Raw genomic sequence first — 21,012 nt, 5'->3', positions numbered from 1 at the left:
TTATTCTTAGTGGAAAGATTTTTAGCATCTCCTTTTTATCTGTTCTACTTTCATTCCTTATTTCTTTAGTGAATGCCAGAATGTTATAACAATTAAAAGATTTGAGAACTGAAATATGGTGTTTAATGAAATAGGACTCAAAGTGATAGCAGAGTGATAAAAGTGATAGCCACTCAAATGTCACATTCCTTTTTACCCTAAAACCATAGGTTTGGAAATCAATGCTATCTTAGAAAAGTTTCAAGATGTTTCACTGCCAGATAAAGCATAATGAAGACTGGAAATGGGTCTTCTGGGTTAGAGGTATTTCCACTAAGCTTTGGTTAAATTTTTTTTTTCTCGAATTGTTGAAAAGGATAAATCTAGGAATGAGCTTTTTAAAAAGGTGCTTTCCTGTAATCTCTGCTTCAACATCAATACACAAGTGAGACTAGTTTCGTAACAAATAGCTATTGTAACTGCAAATAAAAAGCTGTATTTTGGGAGTTGGGATAAAACAAATTTTGATTTCAAATTCTTATTTTGTTTAGTTTCAGCCTCTATCCCCATGATAAATGTGACTGAGTTCTGGGTTCTCTTCTCATTCTGTTTTCTTGGGATGGACCATCTTGCCCTTCTCTAGCTGTAGTGAGCATTCATATGCTGACACATTACTGATAAATATCTCTGTCCCAATCTTCTCCTCTGAGTTCCAGATTCCTATTTCCAAGGTCCTTCTTGACATTCCCATTTGAGTGTTGTAAAGGTATGTAAAGTACAACTTGTTTAAAACTGAATTTATGATCTTCATTTCAAATATGGACCTTTTCCAGCATCCTAATCTCAGCAAATTACACAATCATCTCTACACTGGAATGTACCATAAACCAAGTGACTGTCCTTGACAACCCCTTCTCCCTCACCATTCATGTGCAATGCATCATCCAGTCCTGTCAGTTTTGCCCCATAAATATCTACAAAGTTCTCTCCACTGCTTCATCTCCACTGACATACCCTTAGACCAAGCTACCATCATCTTTTGTTTGCACTTCTGTAATAGCCTGCTAAATGGCTCTGGCACCCACCTGGCTGACCTCTGCTCTAGTTTCCACTTTCTAGTCACGGCCATCTTTTCAAAATGTAGATCTGATTATGACATAGACATCATGCACACATTTCATAAATGCTCTCCCAGAAGCATGTTCCTTTCCACTAAAGCTCTTAACTCAGTGTGTGGTTACACATTTATCAGTAAGATGAACCTTTCAAGATGAACTGCTTCCAGAGAATCTGCTGGGTTCCCTTCCATTTTCAATACGCTGCTGGACATGGACATATAGTCAACTCGCATTCAACATTTGTTAATTTCTATATGACATTTGTGGATAGCATGTTTCATTTTTAAATATGCATTAAGTCCACTGGAGAAATAAAATCACTATTCTCTCATTCAATGAATTAAAAAAGTTTTGAGGTACAGGACCATGATTTTATATTTTACAGAGAAGTAGAGTGGGGCTCTAAGAAGAAGGCTAACTTTGCCAAGCTTTAAGCCAGGGCCAGAATGTCATCCTTACGATTCTGAGTCCTGTTCTCTTTCTATCACAATATGCTCCCTCATGGATAACAATCTCCATCAGCTGCAGAGTCCTTAACTCTGAAGAGTGGGGAAAGAATATGTAAACACCACGTTGAAAATGTAATATACCATGAATTCCAAAAGGAATCCTCCATGTCAATCATAAAAAGCTGGTTTCTAATCCTGAACAGTGAGCAGAGGTTTTCTGAGACAGCATAAAGCAATGTGAAGCATATATATGTTGCTGCAAGTTGGAACAACTAGTTCAGCCTTTGTTCTGCCGTAAAACAGTGTGTGACCTTGAGCAAGTCAGGGGCTATCTTGGAGGCTTCTCTGCTTCATTTGCAAAATGGAGATACCGGTACCTTATCTGCCTACCTCACAGTGCTATTGTGAGGATTAAATTGAATGATGCTCATAAAAAGTGTTTTAATTCTCTCATCTGCACTCCCACTGTACTTTATATGGAGCTTTTTCAGAAAATGTCTTTCACTTTGTATGGCACAGTGAAGAGATCACTGGACTAGAAACCTGGCATTGAAATCCCAGTTCTAATATTTACTATTTGTGTGATTTCTTAGCAATATTTTTCAGTCTTTCTGAACAGAGAAAGGCATACTCATTTGTGAAATGGAGATCATCATAAATACCTTATCTGAGGATCAAATGGGTGAATGCTTGTGAAAGTAATAAAGTCTTCTCTAAATAAGGGCTAAGAAACACCCTTGTATTTCAGTTATTTTAATTTTAAGCCCATATGATGATTTGCACATGGCACTAGCTAATAAGAATGAAATGTTTTGGGTGGACACCAAACAAACAGCAAGTGTTTCAGGTGCTTTTATTTAACTTCATTTAATACTCATCACAACCTTATACATCAGATACTATTACTATTCCACATGAGAAAACAAAGTCACTAGTAATTGGCCCAAAGCCACACAGATGGTAAAATACCAAGCCAGGATTTGAACCCAGGCAGTTCAATTCCACAGCCACATAGCCTTAACATTTTGGCTATACTGTGTTACACTTCATAAGTCATTCTAGTTACAAATGAGAAGTATAATGTGATATATATATATAAAATACACAAACTTAGCCAGGTGTGGCGGCATGCACCTGTAGTCCTAGCTACTCAGGAGGCTGAGGTGGGAGAATCCATTGATCCCAGAAGTTTGAGGCTGCAAATGAACTATGATGACACCACTGCACTCTATCCTGAGCAACATAGCAAGACCTCACCTCTCAAAAGAAATACAATAAAAACTCACTAGTGTGTTTTATTACCGGTAAATGTATAATGCAAATAAACTTAGCCATTAAGTCAAAAAATTATTGGAAAGAAACATATAAAAGAATTGCATGTCATAATTCTATAAATCTCAAGAACATTTAGTTCTCTGCTAGGTTAATCCACTAAGGAAGTAAGATGAAAATGGGATTGAGAGTGCCTGCTTTGGACTATGGGCTGCACTAAATTCTAGTTCTACTACTTACTAGCTGTATAATGGAAGTATAAACTTCTTCTTTAAGTCTCATCTTGGTAAACATATTTTATGTAAGATGCTTAGCCTGGTATCTGGCATAGTAAATGCCCAATAAATACTTGCTGTCACTGTTGATGATAAAACTGTGGCCTTGGGCATGTGACTTTCTTCGGAGCATTGGTCTCTGAATGTTTAGGTAGCAGGAAGTTAGACTATGATCTCAAAGATCACTTTTCATTCCTAATGATTTTTAGGTACTAAGAGGGGATAGCTAGATATCTACGAAGCAATTACTTCACTGCAAATTCTACCTTTCATGTTTTGGAATATATGCTGCTCTTTAACTTATGAAATAAAAGCACCCCAAGGGGTTGGATAAAAAGATGTGAATTATGGCACTTGCATTATCTACACCATTAACCAGTCAGAAAGATTCGTGATGATCTGAGTTAGAATAACTTTCCTGAAAAAGTTATTGCTAATCTGAGAGAAATGTTAAATTCAATACCTTTTAGAAAGGTATTGTATCAAGCAGCTAAATAAACCTACATGAACAAACAAACATCACAGCTCAGAGACAGTGGCATATTTTATGGCTCTAGTTGAGAGTCAGAAAAATCAAAATAAATGGAGATATTAGAATAAAATTTTAATATCGACTTTTTTGGAATTAAAGTTTTTATTTAACTGTAGTCAGCTTATTCATCCTCCTCAGTAACACAATTTATTTTATTTGGTAAAAAAAAACTATCAAAAATATCATATCTCTCTGCCTACTCTACCATATCAGTTCTGATCAGTGTATGTTTACATGAGGCATGATACTGGACACTTAAGCATGAAATTATGAATACGATGTAGTCTCAATCATCAGGAAAAGAAATACACATGTACTCAACCAAACGTCAAACTTGATTAAAGGTGGCAAAGGCCATAACAGTAATGTAATCAAAATGAAGGGGTAAGCTAAAGGCGAAATTGGTGAATTCTGAGTTGGAGGACTATAGAGAGTTCCACACAGTAATTGACATTTCAGTTAAGGCATCAAGTCGAAAAATAGCTCAGTGGATAAAGAAGATAAAGCAGCCTTGCCCATAGGAAGATTACATTCTGGTGAGGAGAAAGGGGATTAGGGAAACAAAATTTGTAAGTAGAAGGTAATAAAGGCTATGGAGAAAAATAAGAATAAGTAGTACATAGGGAGTGCCAGAGGTCAGGAAAGACTTCCATGAGAATTTGACATTGCAGCAAAGATTTGGTAGAAATTAGGGAATGATCCATGTGGATCTCTGAGGAGAAGAACATCCTAGGCAAACTGAAGAGCAAGCGTAAAGATCTCAAAAGAGGCGGATTCTTGGATATTTAGGAAACATAAGGAAAGTGCTACATGATGAGGTTAGAGAGGTAACAAGAGACAAGAACAAGGACTTCTACTAATTCTGTGAATGAGACAAACAGTCATCACAGGGTTTTGAAGCAGAAGAATGACATACTCTAACTTATGTTTTAAAAGGTTTACTCCAGCTGCTATGGTAAGATTAGACTAAGGAGATTACTGCAGTAGTTCCAATAAGACTTGGTTGTACTTAAGGAGGGGGTAAGAAGTGGTAAGACTCAGTATACGTTTTGTTTCTGTTTTTATTTTTTTATTTTTTATTTTATTTTATTTTTTTCTGAGACAGAGTCTTGCTTTGTCACCCAGGCTGGAGTGCAGTGGCATGATCTCGGCTCACTGCTACCTCCACCTCTCAGGTTCAAACAATTCCCCTGCCTCAGCATCCTAAGTAGCAAGGATTACAGGTGTGTGCCACCACGCCCAGCTGATTTTTGTATGTTTAGTGAAAACGGGGTTTCACCATATTGACCAGGCTGGTCTCAAACTCTTGACCTCAGATGGTCCACCTGCCTCGGCATCCCAAAGTGCTGGAATTACAGGCATGAGCCACCGTGCCTGGCCATGTTTTGTTTTTATTTCTTTATTGATTTTAATTGTTTATCATGAAAATTTAAACAATATAAAATTAGGCAGAATAATATGATGAATTGCTTTATTCCCATAACTCAGCTCAGAATATAAAATCATAACCAGTCTTCCAGTATTATTTTATAACAAAATCTGGTATATTATTTCATGAATTCAAGATATATTTTGATGGTACTGCCAATACTTGATGATGGATTCCTTAATGAGAATTAAGAATTAATTAAGAGCTAAGAAATATTCCAATGATTTTGGCCTGATTAATGAGAAATATGAAGATTTCAAAGGTGGGGGGAACTCTGGAATGATAAACTATTTGGTGAGGAGGCATTGGGGTTGAAGGATAACAGGTGTTTGGTTTTGTTCATAAGTCTTAGATGCCCATGGGACATTGACGTTGATAAATCAAGTAGGAAAATGTGTATATGAATATGGATTGCAGGTAAAAAAGTTAGGACCAGAGATACAAATTTGGAATACATCAACATATTCACAGAATATAAAGTCAAGAAGTGGATTAAAGGCTTGAGTCCTGAAGCAATTTGATACGTACAGATCAGAGAAACTGGTAGTAAAAAGTAAAAAGAGCCTGAAAATAAGCAGCCAGAGTAGAATGAGGAGAGCATGTGCAATAAAAAACTGAGTGAAGAATGAGTCTCACCAAAGGAAAAAGGATCAAATGTGACAAAATTTGCTGACTGCTCAAGTAATGTGAAGACTAGGAATTGACTACTGGGTTAGCAACAGGAAGTTATTGTTGAACTTTGATAAGAGCAGTTGCTATTACATTCTAGGGACAAAATCATTATTGGAATATGATGTAAGATATTGGAGTGAAGTTAGACAATTCAAGGAATGTTCCTATGAAAGAGAACAGAGCATGGAGTGGTAGAGGAAAGAAAAGTGAGATTGAAGCAGAATTTGTTGTAATGGAAGATCCAACTACATGCTGACGTGCTGATAGACGTAATTCACCTTAGGGGGAAGAACTGATGATACAGAAGAGAGAGAGAATGGCTGAAGATTTGCTCTTTTATAAGAAAAAAATGGGATCTTGTGCACAAGCGAAGGTTTGGCTTTAAAGAGTACAGGCAGTTATTTTATGGAAATTTGAGGAAAGACAGATTATATGCTTAAAGACACACGTGGGTGAAAAATAATGTCACATATGAAAGCATGTAGAATTCCCCTTCTTATATTACATGAAATTAAAATCAAGGTCAGCTAAGAGTATGGGAAAGGGTGCAGTTTTGGAGATTTGAGAAGAGAGAAAAAGGCATGAAATATCATTAGTAGTGTATGTGAGAGAAGCTGTCTGATAAATGTAGTATAATTGCCAGTAGCATTAATGGGCAACATGAGATTAGTCGCTATGGATTTAAAGTGAGACGAATCATCCCAGTTATACCTTTTCCTCAAGCTATATTCAGCTACAAGAGAACAAGTAAAGAGTAGGTAGAAAGTTACATTTACTTGAGTTGGTTTTTGCTAAGCAAGTAATATGAAATGAGAGTAGCAGGCAAAACGTTGATGCAAGTCAGCAAGTATTTAATTGCTGTGTTTACTGGCTATGGAATTGTAGCTATGGATAAGTGAAGATAAACAGGAAAGATAAGGGATAGGATCAACGGATTGCAGGTCTCTGTGAAATCAAAGTTTCGTTGTATTCAGAGTTCTAAATAAAGGATACTAAGACAAGAGTCTGGAGAGTGAGGCAAGAATATGATTTGAAACTCAGATCATGAGAGGTTGCAGTGATTGGTGTTGTCAAGGTTCACGGTATAACCATGGGAGTGAGTAGCCAAGGGGGTACATTGATGCTTAGAACTGAAAGATAAGAAGAAGTTCAATAGAAGAGGAAAGGACAAAACTGTATGATAAGCAGGCCTGTAAACAATTATGAAAATAAATGTTTCACTCAAACAGAAATTTCAACAATTTCTCCTTCCCCTACTCCTTCCCTTTCTTTTCCTCATCCTCCTTCTTCCTACTCTTTGAGCCTTAATTTCAGCTTCTTTTCCACATTGTCTCAGAGCTCACACTATTCTGAGTCCTTCCATTCTGCCTGTGTGGAGGGACTGCCCTGAATTCTTTGCCTGAATTCCCTCAGTTCTCATAGCAATGCTAACAGGTAGAATTTATCTTCCTTTTATTCCTTCTAGCAAAAAAGTATTATTCATATTTAATACATTATTAAACACAGAAACATCACAATTTGATAAATAGGACCATTTTCAAATCTAGCTCTTGTGACTTGAGTGAAAAATTTTTAACCATTACAGATTATAGAAACCACACTTTTACATATATCCATACAGATAGATATAGATAAGGATAGACTGGGGCTAGACTTCCATTAAAAGAAATTTGAAGTTCCATGTACATGTTTTTGTATAGTAATTTTATTGTATTTAAGAACAGTCACACTTTGGGGCAGTGGAGTGAGTGATCAAAACTGTATTTCAAAAAGATAACTACAAACAGTGAGGAAGATAGATTGGCAGGTGAGGAGCGATTCCCAGAGATCAGGTAAAGATGTTGAAAATAACGGAATAAAAGAAGCATGGCTGAGCTGTGGCCAAGGTAAAGCTGACAAGAATTCATGAGGAATGTAGTGTTGGGAGGCAGCAGTCAGTAAAACATGGCATGAATTTTTTGCTTGGTCAATGAGGATGGAAGATACCAACATCAACTAAGAAAAGAAAGGAAAAATATACATAAAGAGAAGACAGTGAGTATGTTTTGGGCAGGTTGAATTTAAGGTGCCTCCAGGAAATCCATGCAAAAACATGAAGATGATTGGGCAAGAATCATTGCTTCCAGTTTTCACAGCTGCACACACTGAAATCCAAGGAACTTAGGAGGCATCATAAGATCACAAATTGTTGCAGAAATAACACTAAAACAAATGCCTGTTTCTTCACAGTAATGAATAATCTTAGTATAAGGCAATATGGGTATGTCTGTGTCTTCACCATTTTTTTTTTTGATAGGGGGCATCTTTGTTGCCCAGGCTGGAGTGCAGTGGCAAAATCTCGGCTCACTTCAACCTCCACTTCCCATGTTCAAGCAATTCTCCTGCCTCATCCTCCCGAGTAGCTAGGATGACAGGTGCACACCACCACGCCCATCTACTTTTTTGTATTTTTAGAAGAGACAGGGTTTCACCATGTTGGTCAGCCTGGCCTCGAACTCCTGAACTCTGGTGATCCACCCAACTTAGCCTCCCAAAGTGCTGGGATTACAAGTGTGTCAACAACACTGCTTTTTAAAAATGCACATCTCCAATGGGAAATGAGTGAAGGACATAATAGAGATTTCACAGTCTCTCCAAAGTTCCTGCCCAAGATCTCCTCCTGCCATTACCCAATGGTATTGACTTAAAGAGATGACAGATTAAGTTGAATTTTATTGGTAGCATCACCTACCTGTTGTCACCTTCTCTGGAGAAAAAGACCGTGAAGGTTTGAACGTTCCCTTTCGCTTCTGCAGGTGGGCGCCAGCTGAGACGGACAAACCGGCTGGAAACCAAGACAGGGACCACATCTCTGGGAGCTGAAGGGAGGACACTGGAGCTTGGGATAGCTAAGGAGAAAGAAGAGGAGGCTATCAGAGGTGTCAGTGCCATAGGTAAGAATTCGGTAGGAAGGCATATCCAACCTATTAGGAAGCATCTCCATGTTATAGTCACCTTGATTCTAAAGGAAGGAAAAAAACCAAGGGAATGCACACATTAAATGGAATAAAAGGTATATTCATTTTTCTTGGGTTTTAAAGTGTGGCTAATGACATGTATATGATTCCACTGCTTATATGTCCAATTTCTATTACCCATGGGATCTATGACAATCAGGGAAAAAATGTCTGCTCAGGCAAGAAAAGGGGAGAGAAATTTGGCAATGTGAATTTTTAACAAGCACTTGAGTTCTAGAAAAACCTTACTTCAGAACTGTGGATAATATGATTCAATATTGTAAAAGGATTACACTTCTCATGACATTAACTGATAATAGAAAATGTCTTTGGTAAGAGACAAATTATTTTAAGTAATTAATATTTCCCTGAATTGTTTCTGGAATGAAGCAGAGGTTGAATAAGCAAGAATATGGATAAACGAATAAATGAATAAACTCATGCATCTATATTTGAAGTAAAAGACAGTATTACATTTCAGAAGATAAACTCAAGATATACTAAATAGAAATCTAAATTTACAGTGACTATTTGTCAAAGATAACCTATTGGCATTTTGAAGAGTTCTAAGAAGAACTAAGAGGGCCACAATCTCCAGGATTTTACAAGGTTGGGGGCAGTTATTACTGTAGAAAAAAATGTGATCATATAGTTTTAATATACAGTAAGGTCACATGATTTCAAACCTCTGCCTCCAGGTTCAAGTGATTCTCCTGCCTCAGGCTCTGCAGTAGTTGGGATTACAGGCACATGCCCCCATGCCTGGCTAATTTTTGTATTTTTAGTAAAGACGGGGTTTTGACATGTTGGCCAGGCTGTGTTGAACTCCTGACCTCAAGTGATCCACCCACCTCGGCCTCCCAAAGTACTGGGATTACAGGCATGGGCCACCATGTCTGGCCCCAAGGTGATTCTTTAAAATATTCATTTCATAGTTAAAATATGTTTCATAGTACAAAAGACACAGACCAAGTAGGTGTACATACACTGACACTGAGTTTAGTAAAGCACTAATTTGGAAGTTAAGCCAATGGAGACTTCAACATTGTATTACATAGCCATGGACTTACCTGTATTCATAAATGCTTCAGGTAACCAAAAAGTTATCACAAAACCTTATTCCTGTCAGTATCTGTCTACATGTCTACACTGTTCTGATACAATTTTTCTGCTTCAGCCTCCTGAGTAGATGGGATTACAGGCACACACCACCACACCTGGCTAATTTTTGTATTTTTGGTAGAGACAGGGTTTCACTGTGTTGGCCAGGCTGGTCTTGATCTCCTGACCTCAGATGATCCACCTGTCCTGGCCTTCCAAAGTACTGGGATTACTGGCATGAACCACCTCTCTCAGCCTGTTCAGAAACAATTTGAAGTAGTTATTCATGTATTTTTTAAGACCATAGAAAATTAAGAGCAGAAATGAAAAGTTGATGAAAGTTAACAAAAAGTAGAAGCAATTTTCATGGACTTGTTTGTAGGAACAACTCTGAATTATCCTCAATTAAAAAACTGTCTTTTCACATATTGGGAGAATTAGTAATATGTAAGAGAGGTTTTTCTATTACATATGTGCATGTGTATTTTGTAGTGTGTGTCTGCTTGGGTGTGTGTGAATTCGTAATTCATCTTTCCTGCAATAACTCTGTTTTCTTCATGTTTGTTAAAGTTCTCAAGTCTAGGGAATATATGTTTCATCTTGACAGATGATCTCTAGTCACAAATCACAGGTATCCATTTGCAGATGTGAAATGTTCAAACTGGCTTTTGTAGTCCATTTTCCCTAGTCTTTATCAAAGTTAGTCTTCATTTTTGCATTCACTTTGTATAGGGACTGGCTGAGTGGTATTACTGCGATGAGTTAAACTTCTGCTAGCTAGAAAAAATCATCTGGGGAGTGGAAATACGCCGTTTCCTAATAGTTCCAGAAATCTTATCAATTTACAATTCTTACTAGTTATACAGAGAAAGAGAGGTTTTAAAGAATCGCAAAAAAACAAAAGTATTTGAAGCTATTTCTGACTCCAGATTCTTTGACTATTTCTTTGTAGATAAAATTTCGCCTTGCTCTCCGGATCAGTACAGTATTTGAAAAAAATGGAAGAGTGGCAGTGAGTTAGTCAATCTTTTATAGCAGAGTGGTGAGGGAGGGGAAAAGATTGATGCCTGGGGATGGAGTATCTCTCTCAAAAATATGGGTGATATTAAGCTTCTTGACAAAAACCTTTACTTCCACAAATCACAGGCAGCTCAGACTAACACACTGGAGTGAATTTATTCTCTCCCTCCCCCTCAGCCTGCTTCTCCCCCTGGGTGATATTCAAGTTGTCCTCTCAGCTGCGCAGCCCAGAAACCCGAAGCCCATCCCTAATTCCTGACTCTCCTTCACTCACTGCATGCTAGGGTTCCCTGCTCCTGAAAATCTCATTAATCTACCCACGCTATTGCATCTCCATTGCCATGCTTCCATTGACATCATCGTTGTCTCTCACTGGAATTACCACAAGTGTTCCCCAGCTCCTCTGACTTCCTTAAAATCACCTTCCTCAAATATATTCTCTGTGTAGCATCCAGAATGAGCTTATAAAAGTATAAATCATGTCACTCTACTACTTATTTTTCCTCCACACATCCTCTTCAGGGCAAGCTCCAAACTTCTTAATTAGCTTGCTGGCCTGACTCCTGCTGACCATGGGTCTTGGGTGACTTTTCCATAAACAAGGCTTCAGAAAAGGACTTTCGTGCAAGTCCTACATTTGGGAAATGATCCCAGAAACACCAACAGGGAGTCAGGAAGTGAGACAGGGCAGGGAGGGACCTATCGGAAGAGTGGGTTATCTATATGGTTATTCCTGTGGGAAACTGAAGGGCAATTCCATCAGGGACTCTGGGAGTCAGTATAGGACATGCCTCAGAGTTAATCATCCCTCAGGGGAGCAGATAGGGGTATTTGTCTACCTACTCCTTCTCCATCATTTGTTGAGGGTGATTCCAGGGGCTTATGACTTTTCTAAACAATGGTCTAGTGTGTTCCTACAGCAAGACAGAAAATACCTTTGGGCAGAGGCTTGCAGAGGTGCAGTTAGCGATGATCAGTAGCTCTGCTCACTCAGCAAATATTCAAACAGCTCAGATCACCTGTCCTCCTTGTCTAAGTGCAGAGGAGAGAGTGGGGAACAGCAGACGAAGCCATTGTTCTCATGGTGCTTATGTGGAAGCTCCTTGGCTTCTTGATGCTTCTACATTAAGAATGTTCTCCTCATGCTGAGCACCCTGCAATTCTCTAGGGCCTTCACAAAAGCAGATCCCACACCTTAACCAGCCCCTCGCACTCATCTGCCTAACTCCTACTTTCCCTCTTGGTTTAGTTGAGGTATTGTTTCCCGTGGAAAGACTAACTGAGAGTATTTGGAAAATATATAAAAACCAAGTGACATAATATTAAAAAGCATGTTTTTAAATCTTTAAAATAATAAATCATCTTATTGAAAAGTGGGGTTCAACTTGACAAATAAGGCAAGAAATACACATTAAAGTAAAGCCTGAAAAAAAATCAATCAGAGGCCACTTTAAAGAAGGTGAATATCTCACGTCGGCCAGGGTGTGGCACTCTCACAGGCTCTCTTTTGAAGTGTGTGTGAGCATTACATGTTCAGAAGTAAATGTGGCAAAATCCTTTTAAAAAAATTCAAAGCATTAGGCCAAACATTCTCATTCCTATAAATTTATTATTTAAAAAATAAAAAATCCCTCCTTCATCAGTATATCAATCTGAAATTATAGATAGTACATTTACTCAAAATTTACTACCTCTATAACTTACCAGTTATTAAAAAATGGGATCCTTACTAGATTTTTGAGAAAAATATTTTTAAACATATAATTAATAATAACTTGATGAAAGCTTTCTGGAATTTTCAAGAAGTTAGACAAATAAGTTTTATACAAACAAGGGAAATTTTCCAATCTTGTTCCTCCAAGAGCACCTCATTCCTACAGGATGTCAACATCACAAACTAGTTGGCATCTCCATCCACCCAGGGAGTGCCAGAGAGGAGGGCAAGGGGCAATGGCAAGCAGGCAGATGATCCTCCCTGTCTTCTCCTTAGACTTCAGGGAGTGTCTTCTCACAGAGCTGGTCTAGACTCACATGGCACAAAGCTCAGAATAGAATTAATCACGGACTCTTTACCTCAATTTAAATAGGCGTTATATTAAAAGGGAGGAACACAGTTTTAGCAAAGGAATGGCTTCTTATCTTATACAGGGGAATTAATTTTGTTCTTACTAATCCTCCATGCTTTCTCTCAACAGTAACTTGCCTTCAAATAAAGTCTCAATAAAGAACCAATCAGGACTTCTTTTCTTTGCTCTTGGAGGCCTAATCTCCAGTCTGGCCCTAATCTCTCTGGCCCATTACTGTTGCCATAGCTACAGCTTCTTTATCTGTTGTCATGGAGAAGAGGAGGCGAATTTGCCACACTATAATGACAGTCTTTTTTTTCTTTAAAGAACACCTTTAAAAATTTTTTAATAATAGCCAAATCCAGGAAAGAGTGATAATTTTTATAGATAATGAAAAGCCAAATATATATAGTTTTGAAGCCAAAAAATAATAACATTTTGCTTAGGCCCCTGCAATAGCCTTGGTAACAATGATACTATTGGATTAATTTTTTAAATAAAGCTTCAATTTTTCTACATACCAAAGACTTTTTCTGTCACGTTATTATACAGTGTTTATGAGCACGAATTTTTATCTGAGCTTACTGATAGTCCACAACCTTCATTCCCTATGATGTATATGAAAGAGGTATTCATAACAACAAAAATATTTAATTTACATTAAACCTCAAACAAGCCAACAGACCTGTTTCCTTGTTTCATTCCCCATGTTGCTCACTAAAATATTACAAATGTAGCCACCAAATCAACTAGCTGCTTTATTAGCTGCATCTCTTTTATTAGTCTGCATCTTAACCACTTAATAAAAACAATATGTAAATAGATATTATCAGTGAAATAACAGAAACACTTCATTTTCCTAAGAGCAAACAACTATCATTTCTCCTTTTGATTTTTTTTCTTGTTTTTCCCTTGACACCAAACTCTAGCTTTTTATTGTCTAAATGAAGAAGTGGATAAACCCAAATTATAGTTAAGTTTTTATAGTTCATAAAGTAATTTCACAAAATTATCAAAAAAAAGAAGCATGGCTGTGTATAATTAAAACTTATAATGAATAATTTTTTTTCTAAAACGTTACATTATTTTCAAAATGGAACGAATCATGACTTTTTGTGGTAGTGCATTAAGAACTTTAGAAAAAGTAAGTTATTTTATAAAATAGTTATTTGAAACCATTTTTTCTCTTAATATGAGATGAAAGTTAATGTACTCCATAAAATCTCACTACATAATCATTTATTTATTTGTTTTCTAATTGCCAGATAACATTGTATGCTTTTATCCTGTATAACACGATACTTTGAGGCATATATATATCGTGAAATAGTAAAATCTAGTTAATTAACATGCATTACCTCACACACATAATAATGTATTGGGTAGGTACATTTTAGATAAAAATGAATAATGAATATTGATGGAATATCTATCACGTTCCTACTGTTATGCATGAAGCTAATAATAATTTATTTTTAAGCCCTGAGTTTTGACCTCAGAGAACAGGAAATTAATTTGAGGACTCAAGGTTTCCCCTGTAAACTATTGAAAAGTTAGAAATAGTCTCTTACTTACAAATGAGTTCCATTCTAAAGTTTGGGTAGAAAAGTTATTTAGATGTTAGAACACATCACCTCACTAAATGATTTCTATTCTGTTTCCAGATACCTATTTAATTTGTACATTAACTATCATAGTAATAATGTTATGAAATTGAATCATTTCATAATGATTCAATACTCTTTGATAAAATGAATTTGTGCATCTAATTATTAATCCATTTAATGTTAATTGAAGATGTACCGTGTGCAAGGCACTGAGTCAGAAGCTGTTCAATCCATTTCCAGATCCCAGAGGCAAAACCAGCTTGGTCTTACCCACTACCCAACTTGGCTTCACCCTCTAGGATGCATTTGCTGCCACCTCCAATATTACTCTTTTCATACCAGCAATACTTTCTCAGTTGTCTTCAGCATGGGCCCTGAAGGATCTAAGCCTGAAAGATACAGTTGAGGGTCTCTGAGAGTGTGGAGCTAGGTTTCAGGAGTGTACAAAGGCTTTACTTTCAGAACAACCTCCTTGCTACCTCTCAGTTCTCCATGCTGAACTGCTCAATTCCATGAAGACTTCATGCTTATACCTCTGCTACTTTTGTGTGCTGCAAACTGAGCTGGAATACCTTCCTCCAATTGCTTTGCTGCTCTGACGTGGGGGCCTCCTTCACTTTCAGTTAGAGTGTAACTTCACTGATCTCCAGCCTGGCTTAGGTCCCTCTACCTGGGTGTTCACAGGATTAGGACAAGATGAGCACTCTTGTCAGGACACTTCCCTGTACTCCAACAATCTGGTCATTTTTGTTGTTGTTGTTGTTATCCTATTACAAATTGTATGCTCTGTGAAAGAAGGAACCAAGTCTAAACTGTTTATCACTTTAATCCCCCGTCATTATCACAGTGTATATTAGCCATATCATAGGTATGCATTAAATTATTGCAGGGTCCAGCTAAATGGAAGGCTTTGCAAATTTGTGAGATTATGTTAAGACTTTGGCTGGAAAATTCCTTTTCAGAACCTGTACAGTGGTTGCTTGAGAATATGCACTGGGAGAAGACAGAGAATTACTGCAAACTAGTTATGTTCATTATTATTAATTTGCAGATAAATTACAAAGTAGAATGAAAAACTAAGCTCAGAGGAAGGTTCTAAGGAAATGTAGGTTTGGGGTGAGAATATTTTATTTGGAACCAAATGGAGAAGGGGAAATATATCACAACCTGCTCTTTCAGAGCTTGTCAGCCTTGATCCCTAGAGGAAGCCCTGGTGGGAAGCTTTCTACATTGTGCCAAACAACGGAGGTGTATTCATAGAAGGATGCTTCCTAAGGGAGATAATGCTTTCATTAAGAAGCAAAAAGGAAGCTTGAGAATTTGGTTTGGGCTGACCTTGTATCCAGAAGGGGACCTACAGGTCTGTTATAGAAAGTGTGATTCTTAGAATCATACATCAAAGAGTATGGCCAAATAAAAGTTGTATGCTAAAAAGGATTTCCTATGGCCACACAAAGACATAAACTGAGAAACAAATTCTGGGAAGTATTTTCATATCAGCAGCGATAACTATAGCTCTCAGAGTTTGAGCTCTTTTCAGACAAAAGGAGGAGAAAAATATTATCTGATAAACTGGCCAACCAATACATGTGCAACTAAAGGTTTTATGTTCAGATCTGCACATTGTAGGTATGTAAAAGCATGCATCATATGCTTTTAATAATTTCTTTATCTCCACATTACTTATTTAGGAAAGTGCCTTTTAAAGAGTTTATGAAGATGCAGCAAGTACCACATGCAGCTTGGCAAGGTGGCTAGGGCATCATGTATGTAAATAAACAGATTTGACTAGCAAACTGCAATTAAATGGTATGGACCTTGCTCCCTACTCCCAAACTCTGTGACTGTGTTATTTGGAAAGGTATTTAGCCTCTCTGGGCCTTAATTTCCACATTAAAAATGGTACAAAATATTTAGTGTACAGAGTTGTTAAGTGATAATGAGAAACGGATTCTAAGGGCTGCTCACCATACCTAGCATAGATTTGTATTCAATAAATGGCTGCTATTATTATTTCTCTATCTTTAGATCTTGAGAGCAGAAAGTCTATTTCTGTTGGTCCAGTTTCTTGATGGCTGTCTGGAGATGTAGGAACTCTCATAGAAAGGCATTGGGAGGCCAGGCGCGGTGGCTAATGTCTGTAACCCCAGCACTCTGGGAGACTGAGGCGGGTGGATCACGAGGTCAGGTATTCAAGACTAGCCTGGCCAAGAGGGTGAAACCCTGTCTCTACTAAAAATACAAAAACTAGCCAGGAGTGGTGGTGGGTGCCTGTAATCCCAGCTGTTCTGGAGACTGAGGCAGAGAATTGGTTGAACCCGGGATGGGGAGGCTGCAGTGAGCCGAGATCATGCCACTGCACTCCAACCTGGGCAACAGAGCGAGACATTGTCTTAAAACAAACAAACAAACAAAGGCATTGGGAAGTTTTGAGCTAGTTTTGAGTCTAGTAGATCAAGTAAGTTGAGGACAAGCATGCTTCTCCTGTGGAAAGAAAGTACATTGTCACTTCAACATCCCTCTCTACATAACTTTTCAGGTTGCAGAGAAAAATCCATCAGTAATTTTCTTTTTAAAAAATTTTATCATCCCATATTCCTGCTCCTATAAGAGTTTATTTCATTTCAGGTCTCTTTTCTCTCTTTGTATTTTCTTACTAATCATTGCACCCTTTCCATCTGTCACTATTCCAAGGCTTTGTGAGGCCACCTTTAATCATCTTTCTCATCAATGTCTCTCCCTGGCATCTTTTCCCCAACTACAGAAGAGTTATGCTTCTACCCAATTGCAGCTCGCTTTGTTTCTACCCTTTCCCTTGAGTTTATGTCATTGAATTCCTAGTCATTGTTTATCCATTCTCCATGCCCAGAGACCCTAAACGTGCCATTTCAATCATTCCCTTGTCACCAGTTTCCTCTGGGGATGAAGACTGACAGGCTGTGACAGCTCCCCTCCCACCCTTCATGTGCATCACCATCCTTCCCCTCATCCCAGCCATATGGTGCTTTGTCCCAGGCTGGCAGGCAATCCTGTCCTCTGCCAGTGAAGAACATCTGAAGAACACATGCGTTGCTGATATAGATCAGTATGTCAGGCTTTAAGAAGAAGTGCTTCCTCCCTGCAATTTCCTTTGCTTATGAGACACTACTAAAGTAAAATACCTGACAAGTTGTGTTGTTAAGGGAAAAAAATAATGAAATCAATGCTACGAAGTTTAATTTTGCATGTGTGTGTTAAACAACTAAATGATTCCAGTGAGAAACTCAAGTAAAGACACATGGAAGATAACACAGCTTAAGAAGAACCAAAGGTTTAAGCTACTCTCTTTAGTAATGTAGATCATTTAAAGATCTCCTTTTACCATTGTAGGATACTAGGCAACTCATTAAAATGGCTCCAATCATACTTGATGTCAAACTTCCAACTCTCCCCATAGGACTTACAATAAATTTTAAAATAATTTACTTAAGGACATGGTGTCAGGATAGCTGTGGAAATGCTCATTTCTAGGATATGCTATTTCAATCTAAAAAAAAAATTATCTGAGAATCAGAGTTGCAGAATGACAGGTTCACTAAAGCCTATGTTTCAAATAGACAGGATATAACAGGTGTGTGAAGTGGCACCACAGGTCAAGAATGTATTGACTGTGTATGGCATGAAGGTTTATTAAGCATTTGTGTGCCTCACAGTTGGCTCTAACCCCTCGCTACCCATCCCTAAATTTTATAGCCACCAAAACAAATTAAAGGGGAATAAAAATGAAGCAAATAAAAGAGGGTATAAAACTAAGATAAATTATTACTTATTCCAATTAAGTTTATAGAAGTAGAGTATTATGCCACTGTTATGAAGTCACTGCAAAACAAAAGGGGGTATACTAGGTATATAAAGCATGTTTCCTTAGATTCCTTTTTGTTTTTAAGTTTGACCATCCAGGACTCTATATTTCTGAGAGAAAGAAAAAGGCCCTGACTACTTCTATTCTAGTCCTCCTTCTGAGAAGGAGGATGGTGAGCATGTAGGACTTGCAACTACAGCTGAGTCATCACTTACATAGCTCATTCTTTCTCTTTCTTAAGGTATTGCAGTGAAGAAAATGATAGCTAAGCTATCAACCATAGAACAGGCATATTGACCTGAATCTAGTACTTACACTTTAAATCTATGAAGTAGGAAAATAAAAAAAATAACCACCAGAGATTATTAAAAAACACATTATATAATCATAAATTGTGGCAGTGCATCAAAGTCAGTATTCTCCCAGTCACTCTAAATAGAAAAATATTAATTCCTCCAGAAAAGATGGGTCTTTTAAAAAGTCTTGTTTTAATGTAAAAAAATCATTAAATGGAGGAGAGGGGCGGAGCAAGATGGCCGAATAGGAAGAGCTCCAGTCTCCAGCTCCCAGCGCCAGTGACACAGAAGACAGGTGATTTCTGCATTTTCAACTGAGGTACTGGGTTCATCTCACTAGGGAGTGCCGGACAATCGGTGTTGGCCAGCTGCTGCAGCCCGACCAGCAAGAGCTGAAGCAGGGAGAGGCATCGCCTCACCTGGGAAGCACAAGGGGGAAGGGAATCCCTTTTCCTAGCCAGGGGAACTGAGACACACAACACCTGGAAAATCGGGTAACTCCCACCCCAATACTGTGCTTTACCAAGGGTCTTAGCAAACAGGCATACCAGGAGATTATATCCCACACCTGGCCGGGAGGGTCCCACGCCCATGGAGCCTCCCTCATTGCTAGCACAGCAGTCTGCGATCTCGCGGCAAGGCAGCAGCAAGGCTGGGGGAGGGGTGCCCGCCATTGCTGAGGCTTAAGTAGGTAAACAAAGCTACTGGGAAGCTGGAACTGGGTGGAGCTCACAGCAGCTCAAGGAGGCCTGCCTGTCTCTGTAGACTCCACCTCTGGGGACAGGCACAGCTAAACAACAACAACAACAAAAAAAAAAGCAGCAGAAACCTCTGCAGACGCAAACGACTCTGTCTGACAGCTTTGAAGAGAGCTGTGGATCTCCCAACACGAAGGCTGAGATCTGAGAATGGGCAGACTGCCTGCTCAAGTGGGCCCCTGACCCCTGAGTAGCCTAACTGGGAGACATCCCCCACTAGGGGCAGACCAACACACAAACCTCACACGGTGGAGTACACCCCTGAGAGGAAGCTTCCAAAGCAAGAATCAGACAGGTACACTCGCTGTTCAGCAATATTCTATCTTCTGCAGCCTCTGCTGCTGATACCCAGACAAACAGGGTCTGGAGTGCACCTCAAGCAATCTCCAACAGACCTACAGCTGAGGGTCCTGACTGTTAGAAGGAAAACTAACAAACAGGAAGGACACCCACACCAAAACCCCATCAGTACGTCACCATCATCAAAGGCCAGAGGCAGATAAAACCACAAAGATGGGGAAAGAGCAGGGCAGAAAAGCTGGAAATTCAAAAAATAAGAGCGCATCTCCCCCTCCAAAGGAACACAGCTCATTGCCAGCAACGAATCAAAGCTGGACGGAGAATGACTTTGATGACATGAGAGAAGAAGGCTTCAGTCCATCAAACTTCTCAGAGCTAAAGGAGGAATTACCTACCCAGCGCAAAGAAACTAAAAATCTTGAAAAAAGAGTGGAAGAATTGATAACTAGAATAATTAATGCAGAGAAGGCCATCAACGAACTGACAGAGATGAAAACCATGACACGAGAAATACGAGACAAATGCACAAGCTTCAGTAACCGACTCGATCAACTGGAAGAAAGAGTATCAGTGATTGAGGATCAAATGAATGAAGTGAATCAAGAAGAGAAATCTAAAGAAAAAAGAAGAAAAAGAAATGAACAAAGCCTGCAAGAAGTATGGGATTATGTAAAAAGACCAAATCTACATCTGATTGGGGTGCCTGAAAGTGAGGGGGAAAATGGAACCAAGTTGGAAAACACTCTTCAGGATATCATCCAGGAGAACTTCCCCAACCTAGTAGGGCAGGCCAACATTCAAATTCAGAAAATACAGAGAACGCCACAAAGATACTCTTCGAGAAGAGCCACTCCAAGACACATAATTGCCAGATTCACCAAAGTTGAAATGAAGGAAAAAATCTTAAGGGCAGCCAGAGAGAAAGGTCGGGTTACCCACAAAGGGAAGCCCATCAGACTCACAGCAGATCTCTCGGCAGAAACTCTCCAAGCCAGAAGAGAGTGGGGGCCAATATTCAACATTCTTAAAGAAAAGAATTTTCAACCCAGAATTTCATATCCAGCCAAACTAAGTTTCATAAGTGAAGGAGAAATAAAATCCTTTACAGATAAGCAAATGCTTAGAGATTTTGTCACCACCAGGCCTGCCTTACAAGAGACACTGAAGGAAGGACTAAACATGGAAAGGCACAACCGGTACCAGCCACTGCAAAAACATAGCAAAATGTAAAGACCATCGAGGCTAGGAAGAAACTGCATCAACTAACGAGCAAAATAACCAGTTAATATCATAATGGCAGG

General features: G+C 38.6%; 1 protein-coding gene across 5 annotated transcripts in view; it reads right to left on the bottom strand.

Moving 5' to 3' along the window:
- The window catches only part of DCC (DCC netrin 1 receptor), a 1,226,567-nt gene that overhangs the window by 385,476 nt on the left and 820,079 nt on the right, over positions 1-21,012 (bottom strand). For all 5 annotated transcript variants that reach the window (XM_017951762.3, XM_017951759.3, XM_017951760.3 and 2 more), the window contains exon 8: positions 8,458-8,614. In XM_017951762.3, the coding sequence (XP_017807251.1) occupies positions 8,458-8,614 (157 nt within the window). The remainder of the gene's footprint in view (positions 1-8,457; positions 8,615-21,012) is intronic.

The sequence above is a fragment of the Papio anubis genome, chromosome 19, assembly GCF_008728515.1.
Source record: "Papio anubis isolate 15944 chromosome 19, Panubis1.0, whole genome shotgun sequence".
NCBI classification, from domain to species: Eukaryota; Metazoa; Chordata; class Mammalia; order Primates; family Cercopithecidae; genus Papio; species Papio anubis.
Note: the sequence above shows the minus strand (reverse complement) of the source record. Positions and strands in the feature narration are given on the sequence as shown.